Raw genomic sequence first — 27,825 nt, forward strand, 5'->3', positions numbered from 1 at the left:
TTAGGCTAGATAATGTGTTGCGAAATAGACTAAAATAGTTATGTATCGGTAGGTATCACATTTTAAATTCGCCCCTACCACATCATGCTTTGTGGAGAGAAGTGTCTCGCAGTATAAACAATGCCTAACTGAATATCGTAAGAGACTCACGTCTTAATCCCTGATGAAATATATTGTTCTTCATTGCAACAAGTACAACAATGACGGAAGGTAAAGTAGTGCAAAGTAAAATAATATATATTTTCTATGTGTGGTTAACTGAACAAATACATTGTAAATATTGTATGTGTATTATAATTCTGTAACACACTGAGTTGTGTATATTGTAAATCAACGTGGTAACGTAATGTGAAATGTCATTCACGAAACACTAGAAATACAGGGACATCATTTTATTTTTACTTCAATTTTTATTGTACCTAAGTTTTTGAATGTACTTCACTCCCACCCCCTCTACTAGTAAACTTCCAACTGTTCTCCTGAACCAAGAACCAAGCGTATACAGTGAAAGTCGCCTTGGTCGTAGTAAACACAAACAGTATTGAGTTAGTGAGTATAGTACGTTCCAGAAATATGTTCGCGTTTTCCAGTGACGAAAGAGCTTTCAATATTGAATCATATTTTCGCACAAGTACTGTCGTCCGTTTGCTACGTCGCATCCGGATTTCCATCACCCGCAACTGTTTAAAATAACTTAAATAAAAGTAATTAACTGTCACGTGATTTCCCCCCTTTCTACGATCTTGTGACATAACCACTTGGACGGACAGTAGATAGCATGTCTGAGTAATGTTATCTGTGCGGGTTGGACAGAGGTGAAGATTGAATTTACAGTACGTAAGGTACTCTTTTATATAATAGGTATAGAATTATTTCAACATGAGTTACTAGTACGAATGACGAAACTGGTAATTGGAATTAGATGCAATAGTCTATAGTGCGATAATATGCACAAAAGAACTGACGGCCACCATTTTCAAAAATGTGTTTAAATATCCATATTATGATTATTTTTAAATTTAACTTCATTCTCTATAGCTATCGTACGTTAATGTGCTGTATACAGTATAATATACATTGCATAATGAATACGTTCGCATGGATAACTGAGTTCGTGAGTAAAAATACTCATTGTTAATACTGTATTGTATTTTTATTAAACAAAAATCTAATGAAAATTATTAAATTCAAAATTACGATATTTCCTAGTTTACGTAAATGGATGAACTACTTTTCTTCCCTCCTATACTTAGTAAAGTGATTTGTTTGTATTTTACGCCAGAATAATCGAACTTCAATCATGGAAGGGGGTAGCAAACGGTGTTTCCGGCTCTGAACCATTAATCCAAAGGTACAGCCAGGTTAATATTAAAAATGTTAGTAAAAATAAAATGATGTCCCTGTATATATACAACTGAAACGACTGCATCGCCAAATTTAGTTGTGGTTCTGGCTGTATGAGGACAGTACACTGCACTGCTTCACGTGCTGTTTATGGTCGTACTTATAGTCGATGTTGCAGTTAACCTTGACGTTTACAACCCAAAAATGCGCTCTCTACATATATTTCACCTCTAACATCCAATGGCTTTGATTACAATTATTTGGTATGGTATTTGGCAACTTTTTTTTCTCATCAGGCCTATACAAAGTAGCCTATAACATACAGCACCGCACTGTAATTCTGCAAAAATAAAAATAATATTTCTGTATATTTTTTTTTACAGAAATACACGATTTTAGCATCCCTGATAAAGAAAATGTAGTTTCATGCATGTCCCCTCTTTGCCTGTGTACGCGATTTCTTCTAACTATTGGATGAATTTTGCTCATAATCACTATCTACGAGTCAATTTATCTGCGACGGATGCACATAATAGTAATAAAAATAAAAAAAATAATAATAAATATTCAACATTTCTACAATGTTCTCTTGGAATGCGGGAATAATAATCATGTGATTATTGACAATACTCTCTACATTCTACGTTTCCCTTCAGTTGTAATTTGTAACATTTGCCAAAGTAAAGAAAATTAAGAGCAGTAAATAAATCCCAGCCTAGTAAAGCGATAGGGTTGGAAATAAATCCCGAAAAGACTAAGTATATGATTATGTCTCGTGACCAGAATATTGTACGAAATGGAAATATAAAAATTGGAGATTTATCTTTCGAAGAGTTGGAAAAATTAAAATACCTTGGAGCAACAGTAACAAATATAAATGACACTCGGGAGGAAATTAAATGCAGAATAAATATGGGAAAAGCGTGTTTTTATTCGGTTGAGAAGCTTTTGCCATCTAGTCTGCTGTCAAAAAATCTGAAAGTTAGAATTTATAAAACAGTTATATTACCGGTTGTTCAGTATGGTTGTGAAACTTTGACTCTCACTTTGAGAGAGGAACAGAGATCAAGGGTGTTTGAGAGTAAGGTTCTTAGGAAAATATTTGGGGCTAAGAGGGATGAAGTTACAGGAGAATGGAGAAATTTACACAACGCAAAGCTGCACGCATTGTATTGTTCACCTGACATAATTAGGGACATTAAATTCAAAAGTTTGAGATGGGCAGGGCATGTAGCACGTATGCGCGAATCTAGAAATGCATATAGAGTGTTAGTTGGGAGACCGGAGGGAAAAACACCTTTGGGGAGGCCGAGACGTAGATGGGAAGATAATATTAAAATGGATTTGAGGGAGGTGGGATATGATGGTAGAGACTGGATTAATCTTGCTCAGGATAGGGACCAATGGCGGGCTTAAGTGAGGGCGGCAATGAACCTCCGGGGTCCTTAAAAGCCAGTAAGTAAATCCCAGCCTGGGAATATTCCCAAATAAATTTCTTCTCGAGGCAACATTTTCACTGGGAACTCAGATACAGACGACATGCCCAAATCATATTTTCGATATCTAGGATGCTGAAAACGCGTAGGCTCTTTTTCCGAGAAACCAACGAACTCGAATCTTTACAGCCTTGGAATAGTTTTTTTCTTTTCATTAATAACAAAGTAAAATCCTATAAAAATCAAAATAATTCTAAAAATAAATAAAAATAAAAATCTAATAAAACAAATTGATATATATATATATATATATATATATATATATATATATATATATATAATAACCTACCTTAACTGGAATATTTAATTCAATTATATTATTAACAGTAATATACCTCTTTTTGGTTTCTATTATACACTTATTTAAATAGTTTTAACTATGAATTATTTTTTAGAATAGTTTTTTATATAGCCTAATATAATTTTCCATATAAGACTCGAAAATGACAGACATAGATGGAAGAAACATTAAAAATAAATGAATTACAGATTTATAAATTGAATTTTTTTAATATCTGCAAATGCTGGTCGGAACAGAGCATTGACTTAAGCCCTGAAGCGAAGAAAAGGAATAAAACTAGACATACTTTCGTCTGAGACTGTTACTCTCTCAAGTTCTAGAATTGTGAACAAATTGTTTTCGAACCAAACACTCCGCTACGAAGACATAGAAATACGCGTAGGATCTGCAGGAAAGGAAAAACGACACAGCGAGGAAGGAATAGTAAAAAACAAGTCCTTGTACTATGTTTTGTACGTCAAGTACTTAAAGAAAAATTATTATTATTATTATTTACATACAAAATACAGACAGAAACTTACAGGAAACTCATTTCTCTGACAGATGTTATAATAACAACTTAAAACCATTCCTCCTTTATTGTATGGAACCATCACTGTTGTTTTACCTGTGAAGATGTTGAGAAAAGTTAAGAGTTTATACAACATTAACTTCAAGAAATATGTTAAGACAGTACTTAATTGTCTGCCAGTTTTCTTTTTCTTCCCTCATTATTGTCGTTAGAAATTAAATATGACTCTAAAGCAACACAAACAGTTGTGTTGCAACACAGTGACAAGAAAGACCATATAATTATAAGAAATAATTTATCAAACTCTTAATACAATTTGTTAACTGCCAAGAAGAAAAATACTGTTTAATGAACTGTTATAATTAAAGTCTTGTAAGTGATTTGGTAACCACTTACAAGTATCAAAATATTTCAATTGAACAAGTTTGTTACAGACTAATAACAATTCTGTGCTCCAAAAACAAAAAGATCCATCACTTCTAATACGTTAAATATTTACTTACAAATAGGTTCATCCGTATTCATAGCAGATTCAGAATTCCACATTTTGGAAGAATACGGATGCATTTCCAATTAAAGTAAGCACCTTTAAACTCCGTACTCCTTAGCCCCTGCTCTTTCAAAGATAGTATCTACTGTTTAAACCTAGTATTCGGCTTACGAGTTTTAATCTCAACATGCCCTCATCTTTTATTATTCATGCATTCATTATTCAGGCCTACTTCATAGGAATATGTAGGCATATATACACACACTTTATATTGTATCATTGAATTTATTCGCGGAAAAATCAACCAACGACAGCAGATTGACATTATGATTATTATTATTATTATTATTATTATTATTATTATTATTATATGTAGGCTTACTACATACAGTAGGTATATGTAGGCATATATACACACATTTTATGTATCATTAAACTTATTCGCGGAAAAATAAACCGACAGCAGTTTGATATTATTATTATTATTATTATTATTATTATTATTATTATTATTATTACATGTAGGCCTACTTCATAGGTATATGTAGGCATATATACACACATTTTATGTATCATTAAACTTATTCGCGGAAAAATAAACCGACAGCAGTTTGATATTATTATTATTATTATTATTATTATTACATGTAGGCCTACTTCATAGGTATATGTAGGCATATATACACACATTTTATGTATCATTAAACTTATTCGCGGAAAAATCAACGACAGCAGATTGATATTATTATTATTATTATTATTATTATTATTATTATTATCATTATTATTATTATTATTACATGTAGGCCTACTTCATAGGTATATGTAAGCATATATACACACATTTTACGTATCATTAGACTTATTCGCGGAAAAATCAACCGACAGCAGATTGATATTATTATTATTATTATTATTATTATTATTATTATTATTATTATTATTATTATTACATGTAGGCCTACTTCATAGGTATATGTAGGCATATATAGACACATGATTTTATGTATCATTAAACTTATTCGCGGAAAAATCAACCGACAGCAGATTGATAATATTATTATTATTATTATTATTATTATTATTATTATTATTATTATTATTATTACATGTAGGCCTACTTCATAGGTATATGTAGGCATATATACACACATTTTATGTATCATTAACTTATTCGCGGAAAAATCAACCGACAGCAGATTGACATTATTATTATTATTATTATTATTATTATTATTATTATTATTATTATTATTATTATTGTTATTAATTTAAATGCATTTTTCCTTTACTGCTTCCTTTGACGGACTTCCTATTTCAAACCTCGTATTTTCAATCAGATAAGATATTTTTCTATTAATATAGCACGTCCTCAATGAAAACAACGTCTTTGCATGTCAAACAGAATAATGCTAACACATTTTGCTGAAGATATTTTTAACAGTTGTATTTTAAACAATTTTAGTATTCTCTTTGCCAAAATAAAGAATATTAGTTTACGATCAACAAATTACCTTCATTAGATATAACAGCATCGGTATTTACTAAATATCAAGAGCAGAGATATTTTAATGAAGTGTACATCCATGTATGTGGTAATGTATTGATTAATCAATCATTCTTATATTCACGGCGATATTACTTTTCCCTATGTGGCAAATCTATGATTTAAAAGAAGAAAGGAATATCTGTGAATGGGAACGCTACATGCAATAATAATAGAAATGGTAACATTCATTTTTAAAAGACACTAGCATATGCGTTCCTTGCAATCCTTGAAGAAGGATTCAAAGTTTTCATTATTTTGTGGTGCTTTGTTATTGAGAGATATATATTGTTAATGTAAACAAGTTCTTTAATCCTGGTACAGAAAATATTACTCTTTTGCTGATAAAACGATCGTGAGTATTGCACAGCATTACTGTTTCCAAATGTCGTAATTTCAATTTTTAGAACTGCATATTTAAAATGACGTCTCCCATTTTGAACTCAACAATGAATGAAACAAACTTTAATAATAGTTTTCTTTCTTTTTGTCCACTATGATAATTGTTATACTGATCTGCCATTCATCTTTTATTCAAAATAGTACGGCTATACTGTTTTTAACATATGGGGTTGTAGTTATTGATGTATTTTTTATGAAATGCTCATATACAATTTTTACAATGTTATTTTGAATAGCAAACTGTGTAATCGCCATCAATGGAACAAGAACAATAATCTGGTACAGTGGTCGAATTGGGCGGTATGGCATACTGGAAGTAAAATAAGATACCAAAAAAGAATATCAGCAGTAAAAATTTAAAATAGACCGCCACATAGTGAAGCTGATCACACAATCAATTACGATAACCAATAGTGTCATCATACGATGTACCTTCTCTTAGACATCCCTGCAGTAGCGTGCGATGTTTTACATAGCACGTGATTTAGTTTGCGCTCAGGAGCAATGTCTTATTTACAAAATCCCCAAAATAGAATCACAATACAAGTCTGTGCATACAGACAGTAATTTATTTCCAATTCGATCACTGTCTAGCATCCAAATATAACCCAACTGACAATTGTTTTGGCCTGGGATACACTGCAGCCAATTCTCTAACTGTCCACACCTTCAATACATTTTCAGCACGTTTCTACTCTATATCAAAGGCAGCCTCTGCTGACATCTATCAGGAAAGCAGGTAACCCGGTGTGAGAGAAAGAGCCACAATGAATAGACTGACTGCTATCATTCAATTTTACTGAATGAATCACTAAAAAAACTCATAAGCCAATGGTTTAAACAGGCTTACAGAACTGGGCGCCAATCGTGGCGTTACGTCACTCATCCCTTCCTTCCACCTCCGCGTCATTGACTTGGTAGGGGAGGGGATTTGTATTCAGTGTTTGTGTTATGTGATTGCGTACGGGTCACAGTGACGTCATTCAACGCCGGTGGATTATGGACGGGGAACCAACGTTTTCCCCATGCTTTACACCCCTTTCTCACCAGTTCTATATCTCTGGTTTAAACACGTTATGCAATACATCCTTTTCCGCGTTTAATGTTAAAATCTAATATAGTTCCTTTTCGTTTTTCGGAGCGTCATGCTTCGGTTAAATTAAATGGTATAGTACCGAAAACTGTAACATAATTAACACAGCCGATGATTATGAATCAATGTCAGAAACGGGTATGAAGTAAAACGAAACATCAAGATGACGATTATGAAGCACAGAGAGAGTCACATTATCTCGAAATAACAGCAAGAAGAAACATTTGAATCCTATAGATTCAAAATCCCCTATATCCACTTTCACAAATTGAAGGATTTTAACAGTAATTGGTGACAAATAGAGGAAATTTTCAACCTAACAGTGACTTTTAATAAACCTTGTCCTTCAAATTTAGTGCATTTTTGAATTCAAACTGTATAAATCATTCGAATTCATTCTTAGCAAGCAATATGTGGGCGTAAATCAATTACGAACAAAATGGTCTTTAGAGGATTTTGAATCTAGAGGATTCATTTCAATTCTACAAACGGGCATAGAATTCCGAGCGGGCAGACATTTCAAAATATGTTCGATATTGAAAGAATTACAATATTAGCAAGTCTTAGTGTTGAGAGTTATGAAAGACGAAGTAGACACGTAGTAGTCCAGAGAGATTCCACATTTTAGTTATCAGATAACGTACAATATTGTTTGTACCTCTGGTACCAACTTGATACATTTGTGTGAGAAGTTATAATGGAGAAAGTTCTTTGTTTAAGACACAGAGATAAACACAGACATTGTATAAATGTGACGGTCGGCAAAGAAACTGGGACAGCACGACTAGAAGTTTTGTTAAAAATAGAGATATTATGCATAATAAGAATTAAACAGATAATGGTTGCTGTTCGATATAAAACGCCGGACTTCAAAATAATTAAATTATTCATTGTATTGACTTTAACTATATTCCTATGATTTACAATTCATTTCAATATGCCTGGTGAATTATTAAATAAGTATATAATAAATTTTCAATCTTAAGACATATCAACTTGCAAATGTTTATTTGCTATTTAATAAAATATTATCTGTGTCTCTATATAATAACTCGTATATATTTTTGCACTTATTATCATTTCTCCATCTCAATTTTCAGATGAAACACATAACACACGAACATCAGCTACGCAAACTATCGTATATCCTATGACAATCCTCAACTAATGATTACTCTTAAAATATCTATTTTATCAATCATCATTATAAATTTTAAAATTTTAACATTATTGACAAATTTTAATCATAATTGTATATTTTATTTGTAACATGAGCTATATGTATAGAATATCCGTCCAATTCAATTTCAAAATCCAAAGATTATATCAATAATTATCCTGTATTATGTCATATTTTACATAAAGCTCATGAATCTCATGTATTGCATACATACATTGTTCTTTATTCTTTGTTATTTGCATAATTTATTATTATAGGTCCAGATTATATGTTTTTTGTTATATCTGAAGATGCCCCAAACGGCGAAAACGTTTATATATTTTATTAAATAGCAAATAAACATTTGTAAGTTGATATGTCTTAAGATTGAAAATTTATTATGTACTTATTTATATATTCCTATGATGTTTCGCATGTCATGAAGTTTACGTTGGCTTTTCACTACACTATAATAATTTCTCACAAACTTTTCTTTGTGCAAAGTTGTAGTCAAAGGCTGCTACTGGACTTCGTGAAAGTCGCAGGAACCAATATTCAACAAACAATCTAATTTTAATTCGTTGCAAAAACTGTTTAGCAACTATATAGGCCATTCGATATCTCGTGAAACCAAATGCGTGCGTATGCCGTAGCTTACACTATGAACCTTATGGGGGGGGGGGGGAGTAAGTGAGCTAGCTAGCAGCAAATAGAAGCATAGCGAGAGAAGGAAGCTTCTCAGCCCGATTTCTTCTTCTTCTGACGCGCAGGTAGGTTTCACGAGAAAACGAATGGCCTATAGCAATTCTTAATTTGAATGCACCTTTTTCAAAAAACTCGGGCCATTTGCAGATAACATTATAAATTTCCAATTAAGGTGTAATGTTGTGAAATTAGAATAGGAGGAGAAATTAAAGTATCTCACAGGATCTGCCTGGAATTGGAACTATTTGGTATAGGTATTCGAATGACATGAACTAAAACAGCAACGTTACTATCAGTAAATTGAAAACCAAAAATCGAATTAAAGCTAATGAATGATTATTTCGATAGTGTACAATTTCGAAGTGATTACGTGCGACTTACAAACTCAAAATCTATATATAAGCCATTTCTCTCATTTCGAGGTACACTGACTCTTAGAAGCGACAGAAGTAGCCTACACGGTAGGCCTATAATTAATGTAAGTTCCATTTAAATAATCTACCTTTATAATAAAATAATTTACGAGTGTCCTTTTTAATTCGTAGTCTATTTTCTTCTATCTTTCGCTTCATCTTCATATTAGACACACAGCAGATCTCCAAAGTTACAAAGTCAACATGGCACCTATGTTACATCTAAGACAATGCAGATGAAAAAGAATGATAACGAGAAAACAGTCAAGTTTTCGTACGATTATAAAAGGCCAGCTAATTATTTTGAAGCCTCCTTCTTTAAGGTCTTGGTGTTTTAATGTAGGCTACAGCAAAACTACAACCTGACACACCCGACTTTATTACTTTTCGATGGAAACATACATTCTGCTACTGTCCGTACCTATTATAGACCTACATTGCTATCATCCATGTTTCGGCGCGCAATATTTTCACATAATAGACATTTTCTGAGTACGTTACGAAACAAGATCTCTAATTTTATAATAATTATACTCTATGTGTTTCCCAGCTTTCATTAGCACGACATTACAGAGAATTAGGTATAGTCGACAAATTGAGAATAAAAATATTTCTTCGTGAACATTACCATCTGATTAACTGTGATTTTAATTAAATCACTTCTCGTGTTTTACATCGAACAGCATCCAGAAGGCATTATACATTATACAAAAGCATTGTTATAGTCTCAGTAAGTGACAAAAAAACAGCACTGATTGTTACCAACTAAATGCCTTGTCACTAGGCTCAAATGAACACTTGAGTTACGTACGTATATGTTTATTTCACTAATAATAAAGACATCTAATTTAAAATATTACAATTTGTACACATTAAAAAATACATATCAACTCATTTTCCTTCGAGTATCTTAACATATGCTATCTTCATACTACATAAATATATATGCCGCATCTGTATGAAACCTGGAGTTCTTCTGTGATGTAAACTTCCCCACGTTTTAAGATATAGCTGCATTGTCCATTAACTGCAACAGTCAACAGTTAGCAGGGGATGATAATCAACCCCTTCCAAAACAAATACACGTTATTAATATCTCATATATGCACGTCTCTGCTGCCTTGTGCACATACAAAGAGTTTGCTATTGTAACTCAGTTTGCATCCAACTGCCTACGCGATTCATTAACAAAATTATGGACGCATGGGCCGCAGGGAAAATATTGATGGAATAGGTAGGTAATTATTCAGTCAAATATTCCCTTTTCAACAGCAGGGGTTATTAAGAGAGTATATGATATGATATAATATGACGATAGCAGAACAACTGTAATGTGCGACTGAAAAGGCAAACCGAATTGCTCGGGTGGGGGTGGGTGTGTGGTATTTTCCCCCAGTCGTTATAGCTGTTTGCGGAACCGGATTTCGCTACTTACTGTAGCTTGCCAAATTCATCACGATGCTGGTGAGCACCGGTCTCATGTTTGTACACTGGTAGAAATTTCATGAGAATATTTCCTCCTCCATGAGGATTCGAACCAGCGCTCATTCCGTAACATAGGGCTAGGCATAATACCTTACGCATAGGCATAATACCTTTTTCAGAAGTTGCACGCATATTTACTGTACTAGCTGTACCCGTGCGCTCCGCTGCACTTGTTAGAAATAAATATAAAGTAATTACATAATTAAAATAGGACGTTTGATCCAGGGAACATTCATGTTTGATAGAAGGAAAAATCGTTTAATATGTTACTTAATTTAATAGTAATATACGTTACAAGAGCGGTATGTTGATGTTTTCATGGTCGAAGAAAAGATTGAAAAAGCGAAACGTAGTTGAGCTTTTTTAATTTCCGAGAACATGAAAACAAACATACCGCTCGTGTATCGTACATTATTTTCTGCGAAGATCGTTTATTACATACCTGAAAGACGAATTTCTAATTAGTTGCAATGAAATCTCCATGTTGGTTTCTGTTTAATGACGGCAACTTCGGAAAACCAAAATATCTTTCTTCAACATTGTTGCTATAAAATGTTTTCTGTGTTTACTATACTCCAGCAGGCCGTGATATACGTCTGTCTTTTTTCCCCCCAGTCTATAAATGCGAACTTCAAACAAACGGTAAGGTTATGTAATGATTTATTTTTCATTGTAATATTTTAACAATATTATTTATATAACATATTGCAGTAATAACATCCGCATCTGGAATCTTGCTGATTTTTTCACGGCTTCCTTAATGTTACTTGTATCAGGAATGCAATAAGTTTCGTGGAGTAGTAGACTTTACTTAATTTTTGCAAATATTTAAAAACAATAATTAACATTGCAATTTAGGTGAAATTGCAGTGGTAAGTTTCCAATTTATAATTATTACTATGTTAAACGTCTCTAAAAATAATATGTTAAAAGCCTAAAGCAGTAAAATGAATGTCGCACTTAAGCGGTAAGAAGAGGGAAATTGTTATGTGTTACGTTGGAATACTGAATGTGGTATTTCACACTTACCGCGTATTGGTTCTGTGCGGAAAACAGGCAAATACGCACGATCTCGCACAAATTGTATTTAAATAATTAAAATGCGGTCATTTTGGTCCAGAGAGCAATCATTTGGTGCAATGACAATTCCTTTAACATGTTTCTTAACTGTTATTACATGCAACCATAGTTTAATGAAGATTGACATATCATTTAGTTTTAATGTGTATACTTTTTATTACTTGCTATATGTTTCAGAAGTTGCTGTAATAACATTGTAGAATTATATCCATCTAGAGAAACTACACTTTCCAATGGTGATAATTAAACAATTAATTAGCTTCCGTTATTACTCCATACAAACACAGAAGCATTCTCTGTAAGCTATGTCTAATAGTTTTCGATTGTTGTTGTCCAAGGCCCCTTATAGACGAAGTCATTTGTTTTTATTTCAGTTCAGCGCCTTAGATGGCGTTATTGTAATTTTAAAACTCATTTATCTCATTAAATATCAGTCCTATCAAAATTTTGTATAGAATAAAACTTATCGGAAATTATTTTTAAAGAAACTTTTGTTATGTAACATTTTTTATGAAAATTAATAATAAGGGAGATATTTCGATTTATTTAATTCAAGCCCCCTTATAACCCCCCCTTTTAAATAAAGTATTTTGAATGCCATAGAGCCTAAAATCTAAGTTACAACGAACTTAATTTATATTCCAATTTTCATATAAATCGGTTCAGCCATTATCGCTTGAAAAGGTAACAAACATCCAGACATACATACATACATACATACATACATACATACATACATACATACAAAAATTTAAAAAAACCGATTTTCGGTTTCAGGATGGTTAATTATACATGTTGACACCAATTATTTTTTGAAAATCGAAAATTATCAGAAAAATGTTGGCTACAGATTTATTATTATTTACAGTATTACGATTCAGTATACAGTTTCTTTTTTACTTTTGAATGTCTGAAGGGTTAGAAAAAACTGTCTACTAAAAGCTGTGTTAAATCTCTTATCGGTTTTAAATTAATTTCACTTCGATTGAATCAAGTCAATGGGGAGAGAGAAAGCGAATAATGATCCTCTGTCACGCCATACAAAGTCAGATCCTATTGATTTAGACTCGGAGCATTATTCAAGACTCTTGCAGCAGAAATACCAAAGAAATTGGGCATGAGATCCAATTCCGCTTCTTAATGGAATTATGTGTAGCAGTTTCATGAAATCTGTAGCGTGGTTTTTATGCATGGATTTTGATGTACCTCACATTGATTTTTGTATTATCAATCAACTGAAAAATTGTTGTGGGGGAGCTATGAAGGGTCACAAAGCGGTGGGGTGGATATGGCTAGTGGAGGCATCTATACAGAACTAGCAGGAACGTCCAGTAAAATTGAAGACAGGAAGGAATTTTGCTTGAGCAGGGCAATGTTAAATACATACTTTCACGGACGGTTTCATCAACGCTCATCAGATTTTGTTTGACGAATGTCAATTTAACAACCGTCTAAATTAAATAAAAACACTTTACCCAACAACAAATAATTTACGACCAGTGTGTTTGACGAGACTGTAGTTTGTGAATAGACCGCTTAAGTTCATGCTTCTTTCGTCCTGACTGGTTAGCCATATTTTAAGAATCATCTTCATATGAAACACATTTGTTGGGAACAAGTGCGTGATTTGGGTAGGAATACAATTATTGCGAAAATGAAAAAGATACAAACTGTAGATGAGAAATATACACTGCAGTATTTCAGTTATAATATCACTTTCATTAAAAATAATCACGTGACTTAAAAGTTACAAAATTAAGCGATATATTAGAAATGAAAACAGAGAAACTAAAATTAAGTTCTATGAGGTCATGGCGCTTCGTACATTGTTATAAATAGGCCTGCGGATGCGAAAGTTGGACACTTACAATATACCAAACTAAAAGAAATTGTAGCATCTGTAATTAGGTTTCTGAAATCAGTACTATACTGAGTTCTATAATGTCTGACAGGCGACGAAAACATAGCCCGCAGACGAAGGGAGAGGGATAACTGCTAATCAACCAATGGCAGAAGGTCACTTCCAAGGCCTATCTTGAAGTTGGGCGGTCTGAAACTTTGTACCTCCGTCCAACTTCAAGACAAGCCTGTCAGACATTATGGAAGGAAGTACAGGTTATATGTTAAGAGATCAAAAACAAGTTAAAGAAGAACTTGGTACATTCAACCTTGTCGAAGAAGTAAGATAATTATAGGAAGAGATGGAAAGAACATGTATAAGAAATGACAGAAACCAGAGCTCCGTAAGTTACGAAAAAGTATAGACGAGGAGGAAGAAGTCTGGGTCGATCGAGGAAAAGATGGAGGGACCAATACATGTGAAGAGGAAACAAACCAATTTTGATTTATGCCATGAGGTTGTTAATGATGATAAATGGTTTAAGGTCCGACGATAAGACGCTAAAAATTTAACTATAGTATAGTCCTACTCCGTATAAATACAACTTAAAATAAAAGAAATGATTTAAAAATTTAAATTCTAAGAAATTGTACAACAAGCCATGCCTATAATGTAAATGAAATTGTTTAAAGTCTTCGTCAGAAGGTACAAACTTCTATGTATAGCTATGACATTTTAAAAATTGTTTTTTTTTTAATTATCTCCAGAATATTATTATGACTGTATTCATGGACAACGTATTCAGGTAATAGATCTGCATTTTTTCAGACACTCCAGATTCATTACCTCAGCATAAAACTATTAAATAAACACGAAGTTTGTATATCGAATGTCCGAATGAAACGTAGCTAAAACTATAGAAAAAAAATTCTTCAATTTGTTACCCCAGAACATAATGCCTTTCCGTGTTGGAGGTTCACGTTCATATTATTGCGTTCTAACACGACAACGAACACCCATGACAGACTTTAACTCGGGTAACCACAACCTTCTTCTGTGGTGTCGACATTGTTTACTGAGTTCGGGCAAGATCGTAAGTTAACGCATGACCTTTTGGGGGTGGGGGGGGGGTTGGATAAAACTTCAGAGATTTCGTTTGCAATGGCGCAAACCGGGAGTGCAGAGACATCTATTTTAATTTTGGATATCCAATCAACTAAACTGCTGAACCGAAATCTCATTTTTAAATTTGATTATTGATTTATGAAATACTACAAATTAAGAAAAATGAAAATAAGTTCAATGGCAATCGTTGACTAACTTCTCTGTCATGGTTGGTGAATCCGGCAGTTAAAATAACACAAAAAACATAAAGACCAAATTGAAAGAACGACTCTTAAACTGTAACAAAAAATAATTAACGACCAAAGACCAGCTGGAAAAAAAATGTTGACAGACCAAGGAAAAAATAGCCAGAGTAGGCCAATTTATTTCAACCACATAGCGGATAAGATTTTGCTGAAGGAGAAAAAATAAGAGAAACAGAGAAAATATTACATAGAATTTATTGTATCTGAGCACTCCGACTACTGATCCTTGGGGAATGTTATCCTTATTCATTGTGACAGCTCATTTGCAAATCTGAATTACAATAGCCAACTCTTCACGTTTTAACCGCTAACAAATTCAAGAAAGTCTGTCAATAACATAGTCCCTTATACTACATACTAAACATAATCCTTAACTGAGGTATCTGGTGAATGGATTAATAGCATTACACTTTTAATACGTCTTCTTCATATCTGCTTACCGTTCTCGTCTGCAGAAATGAAATTATAGCCTGTAACCTATTTTTTTGTCACAATATGTTGTATGATTGTGAATATTACATGTAAACAAAAACTTGCTGTACGAGAACATCAAACTTAGATTTCTACGAATATGATCAATTAAACCATCAAAATCTTGAACGGCTACGACAGGAATTCGTCATCAAGTATATGACAGTATTACAATGTTTAAAGCGACTTTTAAGGAAGAACGGCAGGCAAAGAGGTCTGTGAGGTGGTCTCAATTCAATTCCTACAAGGTTTTCACATATCCTGTCGGTTTGCCTAGATCTCACTTCCTTTCGTTTGCATTATAAATGAATTTCAGATAAAATTCAAACTGGCCTGTTTCTACAGGGATGACCACATAGTTAAGTGATATAGAAAGCAAAACCCAAACATAAGATTGCATAGTTCATAGGCGTTTAATTCGCTGTTAAGTGTCCATGGAAATGAACTGTTCACCAGATGTTTTAATGACAATGGAATTTAGTTGGTCATCAGATTTTTTGAGCGCTAGATTATGGGACATGGAGATTCTGGAAATACTTTAAATTAATAATTTTATTTCACACATAGCGCATGGACATAAGCAACACGTAGGCCCAATGTTCGGCGAGATTTCAAGTTTTTCTTTTTTATAAATTTTTTAAAAGAATGGCACACAAATATATTTATGAAACTCCATGTTCACTTCAAATAATACATTACTAAGTGGAGAAAAAAGTGGCTACACGAATGTTGTAGATATTCACTGTATACATAATGAAGGCATTTTGAGGGGAATGGAATAGAGCAGTATGTTTTCTTTTCCTCGGCACTAGAATGAGGTGGTGTGGTCGGTAACACGCTCCGACCGCCTTTTTAGCCCAGGAAAAAACCCATACTTTATTAAATTTTAGAGTGTGCTGAGTAAACCTATGGATCTTTCTAGAAATTTTGGCAATGAGAAATTCCCATCACCACCCAGGATTGAATCCGAGACCTTCCAGTCCGCAGCCAGTTGTTCTACCAACTGAGTTACCCGGCCTCCTATGCACTCGGTACATCGTTAGTGGCATTATTTGTAGTTTTATAACCTTATTTTCAGATAAAAAATAGGCCAACTCTGGACATGTCCCATTTTAGTTGCAAAAATTGCGGCAATGTTCATATATTTATTTTGGCTACATAATCCGTGCCTTTATCCTATCGTATTTTAAACTCAAAGCATTATGGTCCTCTTAAATTTTGACGAGTGGAATCTGTGTATTCTGTTGAAACAGATTTTGACGGAATATTCCCATTTTGCCTAGCAATAATTTGCCACCATCGCCTGTAATTGTATCGTGAGCAAGTGTTTAACTCTGCTAGTCACTTCTGCAGACAAGATGTTTCGTATTGAGTCTGGCAGTCAATACGAGTGAGTGGGGTGGTGGTGGTGTGATTGGAATGAATGTTTTTCGGTTTAGCCTACAACAGTAAGCCTGTTTTCATCCAGGAGACCTTAAATAACGTAATACTTTTTTACATAAACTTAATAAAGCTGTGCACTTTGTTTTTATTTTATGTAATAACAATAACTAGTAATGCTGAGTGACTAAACAAGAGATTAGTTTCCGACTACCTTGTAGGTCGCATGACGAAGATAGGTAGAGCAGCCACAGACAGTTAAAAGTATCGCTTAGCGATAAGATTTTAAATCGAGCATGCTGTACATTTTTTAATAAAGGATAAAGTAAACTGTATTCTTCATAAGAAAATTATACGCCTATAAGACTATAGATTTTGATTAAACTATTTTGAATGGAAGCTAAAGACAAAAGCATTCGTTTCAATACATTATATCAATCTTTAAGAAACACACAAGCCAAAACCAGTAGTTACCAGGTAGTCTTCAATTTATTAGATGCCATAACAATTTTATTTACATATACTTAAGTTTGTATGAACAATTGAAGAATGTGATCCCAAAACACATTCAGTCAATTTTTATAAAAGGACTAAGCGCGTTTCCAAGTGAGATGCAAAATAACACGAACTTTCAGACAAGGTTTGATGTTGTTTTGGAAGAAAAGAAGCTCGAAATATAATGATAAATATAAAAAAACACACACAGATATATGTATGTATATACGTATATATATATATATATATATATATATATATATATATATATATATATATATATATATATATAAATCATAAAAATGACCAAATGGACTGAACGAGTTTTGGTATTACACTCTTCAATTTTTTTGTGTATTCGGTGTCAAGTTTTGTGTATACAAAAGCTGTTGAAAGTTGCAGCCAAACTTTGAAATCGCTGAAAAAGAGAATTTAACCTTATATCTTACGTATATATAGGCCTAGCACAAAATGCTCAACCAGCAAGACGTTTGCTTCAATCATGGATCATTCTAGCAGAAATCACCCCACTCCGAACGAGGTGTACATGAACCAAAACTGAGTTCACTGCAGACGAGGCTGGCAGCAAAGAATGACATCAATCAAACAACCTACCACTACTACGATGTAACAGTTTTGCTTCCATTATAAGGCAAATTGCTGTAGTAATCCTAACTCAAGTACATAACGATAACATTACTAAAACACTATACAGCACCACAAAGAGGTTTTTCAATCTGTTCGAAATTACACGACTTCAACATAATGATAAAAAAAAAGATCTAAAAATGTTATTATTTTTATCTGTGTACATATATGTACATAAAAAACTTTTACAAACATTTTGTACATTTATTTTATATTTACGTACGTCGAAGCAGCGATCAGAGTCTTGGATGTGACACAATATAGAATTTCGTGGTTACACATAATCCACGGGTCTTGTCCGAAGAAATTCCAAGAAATTATGTTTTCCAAGAACATAATGGTAAATGTGAGATAAATCAACTCCATGGTGAATTACGAAATCCAAATAATATTACGAAATTATAGCGAAAGCGCTCACATCTGGGTATTAAGATCCTGTTTGTTTTCCAATAAGTAGGCCACGTCCAGATGTGGTCAACTGAAACTTCTGGATTTTGTTAGTGTGGCGGTGTTGAATTCCACTTGAGGTAGGGATGATGACTAGCAGAAGAATTTTCACAGCGTTATACAGGGTATATCGAAAATGGGCAAAACTTCAGGTATGGATTCCTCATATTAGTGATACAGAAGAAAAAAAGGTTATATCAACATATATCATTTTTATTGTTGGTTTAAGTTTATTGATTTAAGTAAAGTATTATCACTGAAAGAACCGTATATTCTAGGAGATCCAGATAACTTTATTCCAGCTAATCCATTAGCATTTGGGTTGCATTCAAAAAGTATTGATTATTCAATCTATCTTAAATAAGAAGCAATTAATTGCAATCTTCGGAAATGCTTGGTTGCCACGTTATAGGAGTTACAAGTAAACTAAAATATGTATGTTTTTTGGACTTAGTTTATTAATTATACAGTCTGAATATATTTCCATATCAAACTGAAAGAGCTCTAGAAAATTTTAAGTGGAGAAGCCAAAATCGAAAATCGAAAATGGAGAATTGGGAGGAAAAATGTAATGGTACGCAAAACGCGTCCTTGCAAGGGGTTGGGGACTGTACGAAACTAAATATGTGAGCTCCAAGCCTGTTGGCCACTAGCCTCACTCCGGGTTACGCTGCTCCACTGAAGGAGCTCTAGAAAATTTTGAAGGGGAAAACCGAAAATGGACGTAACCTCTTAGGTACCACATACGCGAGGGGGACGGAAATGTGATCAAGTGATCACGGAACGGGGCGAGGAGGAGATGGCTGGTGTTTGCCGTTAGGATGGCAGGTATTATCTTGCACATTGAAAGGGGCTTAGCCATTTCGCAGTGCAAGTGGAGTCGTGAAGACTCTGTCATCTGTTGTTCGATGACAAGGCAAGTGAAGGCCGTGAAATCTAAATCTGCAATTTGAGAGGTTCCCTGTCCTTTCAAATTGAGACTAATTGAGTGACTAATTTAATAGAAAATTTATAGGTTCTGAACTAGGGCATACGTCGTTTACAAAAAAAAAAAAAAAAAAAAGGGAATATAGGCCTATATGGGGAAGAACATATAGGTCCGTGGCCATTTCTTTTAGGACTCATCCCAACATTTGTCTTACGCCTTAGGAAAACCACGTAATACCTTAGGCAGGATGAGTTGTCTCATATAAGAAACTAGCCAATTTAGCTATTAGGTAGGATGTGATTATCATGAGCCTTATTGAGTCGTCTAAAAATTCTCTCCCACTTAAGTATCTACAAAATGAGAATCCATTTGCGGGTGTTGAAATTATCACAACTATCATTCATCATACTCATAGTATTATACATTACAAAAACATGCAACACGTGTCGTGTTTTTAATTCCAGCAAACAAAAGTTCTGGAGTGCACAATGGTCCTCCATGTCACCGCTAATAACGCGGCAGCCAAGCATTTCCCGACCCATGTTGATATAACGTTTCTTCAGTCTCTACATAATGAGGAATACCTGAAGTTTTGCCCACTACTTTTGATACACCTTGTATACCAGCGAACAGTATCAGCAAGGGAGAAGAGATTGCAGGCAGAACCGTCCGTACCTGATTTGAACGATACAAGGGTCATTTTGAGTAATACATTTATAGCATTAGTATGTCGAAAATCAGAATGCCACAGCCTTAGTAGGACATAATATTCCTAGCTTTATTTCAATCACAGATAGAGATGCTCTGGGCAGAATTTTACCTCGTGATACTTGAATTCAGACCAATGGCGACTGCATTCTCCGTATATTGAGTCTCCTCGATGGATATGAATGAGGTGTCAACTCAAAGAAGGTAAGTACATGCTCTTAATATGCATGATCTGTCAACAAGAAATACCAACATATTTAACATTTTTTAACAATTGAGCCACTCCAGAGTCAAGAATGGTAACCACTGGAATACTGAATCTATACAGATGTACAGCTGAAAGAATACCAAAGAGAATATGTTGCTGGAAATAAAATCCTGAAATTAGTGCACAGATAAATTTTCTTCAACTTTTTTTATTTAAGAAAATATTTGAAATAAAAGACTAATCTAATAATTTCAATTGATAGAACAACACTCGGGTAAAGATTGCAAAGGAACGGGTTCACTCCCTGACGAAACGAGTCAGAAAGTAGGCCTAGTCAATTTAAATCATATGAAAAAAGAGATTCTTTCTTTAGGGTAAAGATTTTCGAAGAGGGTTGATGCATATCATCTCTTTTACATGAAGATGTTAAGAAGGAATGGACCAGTCTAACTCAGTAAAATCCTTTATATGATTACTTTAAATTCCATATCAATCTGCCGTAATCCAAGTCTCTTATCGTTGCTTTCTTAAATAGCGACAATATCGGCGATATAGTAGTCTGCATTATCACTGTATTTGATTTCGTGTAAAAATATTTAGGCGTCATATAAATCTTATCAAAATTATAATTAAAACGTAAGTACAAAATGTCACTCGCTTGACTCTGGCTCATGCAGTGTTTGTAAATATCATAAAAGAAAACGCTTTCTAAGAAATTGTGTAATTTTTCTAACCCACAATTTCGTAATATTTTGATCTCCGTTGTAGCTACATGGAGGCCGATTAACACTTAAAAACTGCGATTTTTTAAATCTATTCTTATTATCCAAGAACACGACTGAACTATTATATATAAAGGCACGTTGTTTTGAGAGTTGGCTTATCACCACGCTACTGGAAAATGTCACATAATAGTACAACAGTTTTAAACGGTGACTAAATTTGGATTTAGTTTAACAATACACACGAATTTCCTCTTAAAAAAAAAGACGGATGTATTTGGATACGAACTGCGTGTATGACAATAATTCACGCTTCCTGTAACCGCTTTATAGTATGTGAGCCGATTTTTATTAACTTCGCGTGCATCACAGAAGTTCAAACATCTTACTAAAACACATTTCTTCCTTAATATCTGAAAACTGAACTTATGAGGCCTAAGTAAAGAAAATGTCTTTCTATTTGTATGTATTCGATACGTTATAGAGAAAGAGAGAGACTGAAAAAAAATAAATTTACGACATTGATATTTATTGAATGACAAGAGCATATATAAAATCGTCAGTTTCATTTAGAATTCAAATGATGCCGACTGGCGCGCGGAAGCAGAGGCCATATGCTTTCGTCACCTTGGTATAAGGACATGGTATGGTCAACATCACGTTCCGGCTGCCTTTTCACCACCGAAAATAAAGAGGTACTTAATTTGTCAGAGCCTCCTGGAAGTTTGGCAACGAGAAAAATTATGCCACCACCCGGGCGTGAACCCGGGACCTTCCAGTCCGTTGCTCTACCAACTGAGCTATTAGTACTCCCTCGATTGTGTTTAGTATATGTGCAATAACTATACAGCACAACATTTTTCGACTAAAGATCTAAACATAGTGATGGATGATCTGTTAGTTTTAAATTAATTATGTAATGTGCAAAGAGAATAAATCTGAAGATACAATCATTCTTACCAAGCCACGAGAAAGATTTTCACAGACAGAGCATTAGGTTCTCCTTGTTAATTGTTTACACCAAGCCGGCAACACAAGTCTGCTGACACTTAACGCCAATTTCCGTTAGCGACTTGTCTGAAGAGTATTGAGAAAATGTATTTTCGACTACAGTTAGATACACAGTATAACAATTCATTTCCTTGGATAAAACGTATCTAATGAAATTGTACGAATTGTGTTTACGCAAGTGTCTGCGTAGTTTGTTACAGCCTACATAATAGTGTAATAATAATGTGTTAAATATTAAATGAAAGTGGCTAGAAACAGGTTCTGTTCTTCATAAGAAGAAACGTTGTAAGGAATTCCAAATTTCTTCTCATTTCGAAGACAATAACACGTTCGGGCTCTTGCTCCGGATCTTCTTCTTCATCAAAATTGTCGTACAAGGGGAAGTTTATTATCACGGAACGTTTTCTTTTAGTGTTGTCGTATTTCTCTCAATTCTTTTCTGGAAGAGAGGTCATGTATTTCATTTCTCACAAGTTCACGTCTTATAGATAGGGTTGCCATAATTCTGGATACAAAAATACGGACTTTTCTCGTCAATTATTTTAAGTACAAGATCCCGAGCATGACTACATCAAAACGTTTGACGACATTGATGAGAGCATTAGGATTAGAAACGAGTGAATTTATAAACTGAGCTGATTTCTCAACACTGATTCAGCGAAATTCATAACCTGAACCTGCTTGAATCTAGGACAATTGCTCAGCACTCACAATACTTCTCTTCCATAGTTCGAGATATGAAATGCGTTAGTCATAAAAGTTCAGAATATTTTCTTTGAAATCTCTCCTTTCGCTTCACCTTCAGTGATCATCAATATCGCCAGTTTCTGTTTAGCTTCTGAGAGATGAATTTATATTTTCTCCTGGACATGAGTTCCGTAATCTGTGATTACAGCGTATATTTAAAACCAAAATGTACAAAATGTAATTATTACAGTTGATGCCTATGTAGCAGGTGCCATCCCTTGAAGAATGTAGCAACTGATAATTATTATTACTTTCCTTTCCGAGTCCGAAAATAAGTTATGGACATTTCGTTATATTTCTACTCGTGCGAGACGGCCACGGACATGGGTTTTAGAATATAAATTTTCCGTACAAAATACGGACATAGGCAACCCTACTTATAGATCTTTTTAAATTTTCCCTTCCTAGAATTTGGCTTAACACACATGACGGTACTGATCTCAAGTTCTTGCAAGAGTGTAATTTCAGGGTGTTCAGCAGTAACACGTTTTAATCTATTAACAGCCAATGCCACTTGTACAGTATTCTCATTTTACAAGGAAACTAAATTACAGCGGAACCCTGGCATACACTTTCCTGCGTGTCGTGCTTGCACCGGCAGAGAGAGAGTGTTCCGTTACTACCGGCAAATCAAGACGTTTAGCAACAACAGAACTGCAACTACAGAATAAAATACGCTGCGGTAGGGAGAGCAGGATGTCGGCCGGCGGCGAAATGATGCGAAGTTTCCTTCTGACTAAAATAAGATCACTGTACTATCTCTTGGTTAATGTGCATGTCACTGTGAATGTTATCCTTTATCAATCATTATAAAATTCTATGTTCTTCTGGTGAAAGCTATTGTCTTATAGTCCGCATCACCATTTTTGGCATGTGAAATAAGTAATGGGAACGTTACATTTGTGTCTTACATTTGCCAGAGTCAGTCTGACAACTGTGTTTGGCAAATGGCTGATGTGACGTGTATAGGAAGTGATACCATTCTCAGCTGCACTAGCAACATGTTCACAAACTGAGCACTATATATCTAGAACACACGCCAAAAATTCTGGCACCAGCTGTACATTCTAGTTTTCTTTGACACGATTAGTAATCTTTTTTTCCATTTGAATCTCCAAAGCAGTTTTGGAAGGAGAAAAGTGATGCAGAAACGGCAATTGATCAACTATTACTTGGGCAGACAGTGAAAACAAAGCCGAGAAAAAAGTGAATACCCATTTAAGAGAGAATTGAATCTCTACAGGACTTTCGAAAGGAGTAAGAGCAAAGTGATATAGAAACTACCACAACTGAATTTCAATTAAAAACCTTGTACATTTTACTACCACTACTGAATTTCAACTAAAAATCGTGTAAATTTCAGTACCATTACTGAATTTTAATTAAATACCAAATACGTTATTGGGAAATATAGTTTTGGAAGTAACTGTTTGGGAATAAAACTGCAATGGGAAAATCTGTCCTTGGGAATAAAGAATTGGAAGTAGTATTCGGGAATTGTCCGAAGTGTAAATAAAAATCGTATCACCTTCAGGAGAGACAGACTACTGTACATTTCAACGAGAAAAATTGGTTGTACTGTGTATCCAACGATGGTATAAAATACTGTACGTATTTTTCAATTCAATCCAGGTAACTCACTAACAGAGATTTACAATGTAGAGTACCAACAGAATTGTGTCGCTGGCTTATAATTAGTGCAAACAATTACAGAAAACCCCACGCATCATAAGCTGCGCCGGGCTTACAATTAGAGGAAACAACTAATCGGAAAAACCCAGAGCGCTGCCCGTTAAAATGCAACCTCGTGGCTCGGTAACAGCCGATAACTTAGGTTTGACTCGCCCTGTAGATATCGTAAGGAACTGGCGTAATTTTCCACATTTCTCTAATTTAAACTCTAAAGAAGAGCTGTAGGCAGTGTAATTCAATACTTTTTTAAGTGAGCAAACAAGTTTGATTTTTAAAAAGGCAACAATATGTAGTAAAATGCAGACAACATTGCCGACATCGTCGCCATCTATTTGGTAAAATTACACGCAATTATAAACAAAACTATTTAGATGTTACTACTCGCTATAAATATTTTCTGAAGTAAATTAATTGCACACAATAATGCGAGGTCTGCAATTCTTGCGCTGGTAAATTTCAAAGACGTTACGTTATATTAAAAGCAACAACGAACATTTTACATTTCTTTAGCTATCTTTCTGAATAAAACATCCAATAATTTCAAACAATGATAAACAACTTTACTATCGCAGACTTATCGCCGTAAATTCTCATGAATCGATAGGCAATGAAATAACAGCGAAGAGATTAATTTAATTCGTCAACGGCAGACCTCGCATATTGTTCATAACGGGGACTCTCGATTTAGAGGTTTTATATTGTCACTTATATGCAGGGCTTATGTAACACAACACTTGCCGGAGTTGTTACAAGAACGAACAATAAATAAAATCCCTGAACACACATTTCATGCGTACAAGAATATTCTAAGCAAGGCTATGCTGCTCGTAGAGTCCTTGCAATCACAATTTTCACACATTTTCCCTAGTCTTATTACGTAAATTATACATTGAACATTATGTGCAGTCGTTACATGTCTGCAGCAGTAAGCCACAGCGGAAGAGGCCAAAATATTAATAACAATATATAAAACAACTGGTGCAGCAATACTCATAATTTTACAAGACTCGATTGGGGACAAAACTGTAGAAAAATAAAAACCTAAATAAATTAGACCTACGAATACTAACATTCGTTGCAAAAAAAAAAAAAAAAAAAACATGTTTTATATATTGGTATAAAATACAAATCTTAATAATATGGAAGCTACCAAAAGGTTTTAAATTTTACTCGAAACAATGAGTAATTTTTAAGCCCTGCTTGTAACAAATTAAGCTCTTTTAAATTAGTGCAAATTTACTGAAATGTGTACCGATATTAATAGTATATAAAATCATATTTAGAAATGCGATATAAATCGCAACTGAGAAACATTTACCTTGTATTACACAATGACTGAGATTTCGGTGAAAATGACATGAACATATGTACACATTATGCCTACTGTAATATTGTGAACAATTAACCTACTATATTCACAAAAAAGTTTAGTGTTATAAACATGAAATCATATCATTAACTGACAGATGAACGAATTTATAGTAAGTAGTTTACAAGACAGATGAGAGAGGGTAGTATGTGTTACTGAACATCGTAGTGGCAATGCCACTATTCTATTCCAAAGAATGAAAAAAAAAAAACTATACAGAAGAGGATTTTTCTTCAGTAAGATTTCCATCTTTATGCTCGTAAAGAAATGCCTTAATTAGGGCCATATTTTACATTTAATTACTCCTATCATTAGACTGTCTTACGAGGCATCTTGTTATTACGTTGATCCGTGTCGTTCAAGAACAGGTTGCTATGGTAACGAATAAAAAGCATCGAGAAATAATACAATGCCTTGTTGCTGTCCAACGCTAGCTTCACATAACTGCGATCACTCCAACTTAAAGAGTCCACGAGCGGATAAACCGTTCTTACACGCCTGAGCAAGGAACCAAAACTGTCAGACAATGAAAGGTTCACCTTGTGTAGGCTGTCTAGCACCTGTCGTCTGTTACTACACATATGCTTCGACGCGTCTTCCCCTGATCTTGTGGAAGAATTCCTTCCAGCTAGTAAAAGTCTTGCCGGACCAGATCCAGAAGCTGGAAGTGATGCCGACGATGAGAGCCATAAGGTACTTGATCATGAAGACCTCGAAGTCGGGCTTCCTGTCTAGATTTCGGCTCCTCTCCCCGACGGGGCAGGGGATGGAGTAGATGTTGTGGTGCCTGGAGCAGATGTCCATGTTCCAGCTGAGCATCCAGTGGTCGAAGTAGGCCTGCTCGTAGAAGAGGCAGGCCAGCACGATGAGGGCCGGCACCGTGTACAGCACGGAGAACACGCCGATGCGGATCATCAGCTTCTCCAGCTTGTCCGTCTTGGTGCCGTCGTGCTTCATGACGGTGCGGATACGGAACAGGGACACGAACCCGGCCAGCAGGAACACCGTGCCCAGAACCAGGTAAACGAACAGCGGCGCCAGCACGAAGCCGCGCAGTGCGTCCACGTCCCACAGCCCCACGTTGCACACCCCACTCAGGATGTCCCCTGCAACACACAAGCATAGCGTATCTCTCAAAACATTGCTATACAACTTACTTAAAATTACAGTATAACCACAGTCTACTATATACAGTCACGAAGCTTGAGTTTTGAGGGTGCTAGAAACAATAGACTGTGACGGTACTATTTTGCATTGCCTGTAATGAGGCGATATTAGCGATCCTAGTGGTGAACAAATATTTAATGTTTGCATATTTACTACGTATTGAGCTTCGCGACTGTATATACTAGATTGTGGTATAACAATCTCAGACAGAGCGAGGTGACTCAGACGTTAACGTTTAAGACTCGCATTCGGAAGGTCCCTGGTTCAAACCTCGTGGCCGGCCAATCTCACTGCGATTTTTCATTGTTTCCCTCAGCCACAAAGGCAAATGGCTGATTGAAAATTTATATATCGTGTTCCATCACCGCCTTAATCACCAAAATAATAAACATTAAAACAAAATCTAAATCAGTTACATGAATACAAGCTGTACAACAGGGGATGTTAAAGTGTGTTGCTAGAAATGAACGCATATAAAAATTATCTGTAAAAAAACAGTGTCACTGAGATGACACAATTATTTCTCACTCTACACTTTACGCCTCTAGCAACAATTCAATTCCTTTATCACGTAGCGAATTATATTACCATTTATAC

At 34.6% G+C, this 27,825-nt stretch overlaps 1 protein-coding gene across 1 annotated transcript in view; it reads right to left on the minus strand.

The window, feature by feature from the left end:
- Nucleotides 1–3,585: 3,585 nt before the first annotated feature.
- The window catches only part of fz (frizzled), a 326,760-nt gene continuing 302,520 nt past the window's right edge, over nucleotides 3,586–27,825 (minus strand). Inside the window, exon 2 of the mRNA XM_069835560.1 lies at nucleotides 3,586–27,167. Within this exon, the coding sequence (XP_069691661.1) occupies nucleotides 26,635–27,167 (533 nt within the window). The 3' untranslated portion in view covers nucleotides 3,586–26,634. The remainder of the gene's footprint in view (nucleotides 27,168–27,825) is intronic.

The sequence above is a fragment of the Periplaneta americana genome, chromosome 9 (assembly GCF_040183065.1).
Source record: "Periplaneta americana isolate PAMFEO1 chromosome 9, P.americana_PAMFEO1_priV1, whole genome shotgun sequence".
Lineage (NCBI taxonomy): Eukaryota > Metazoa > Arthropoda > Insecta > Blattodea > Blattidae > Periplaneta > Periplaneta americana.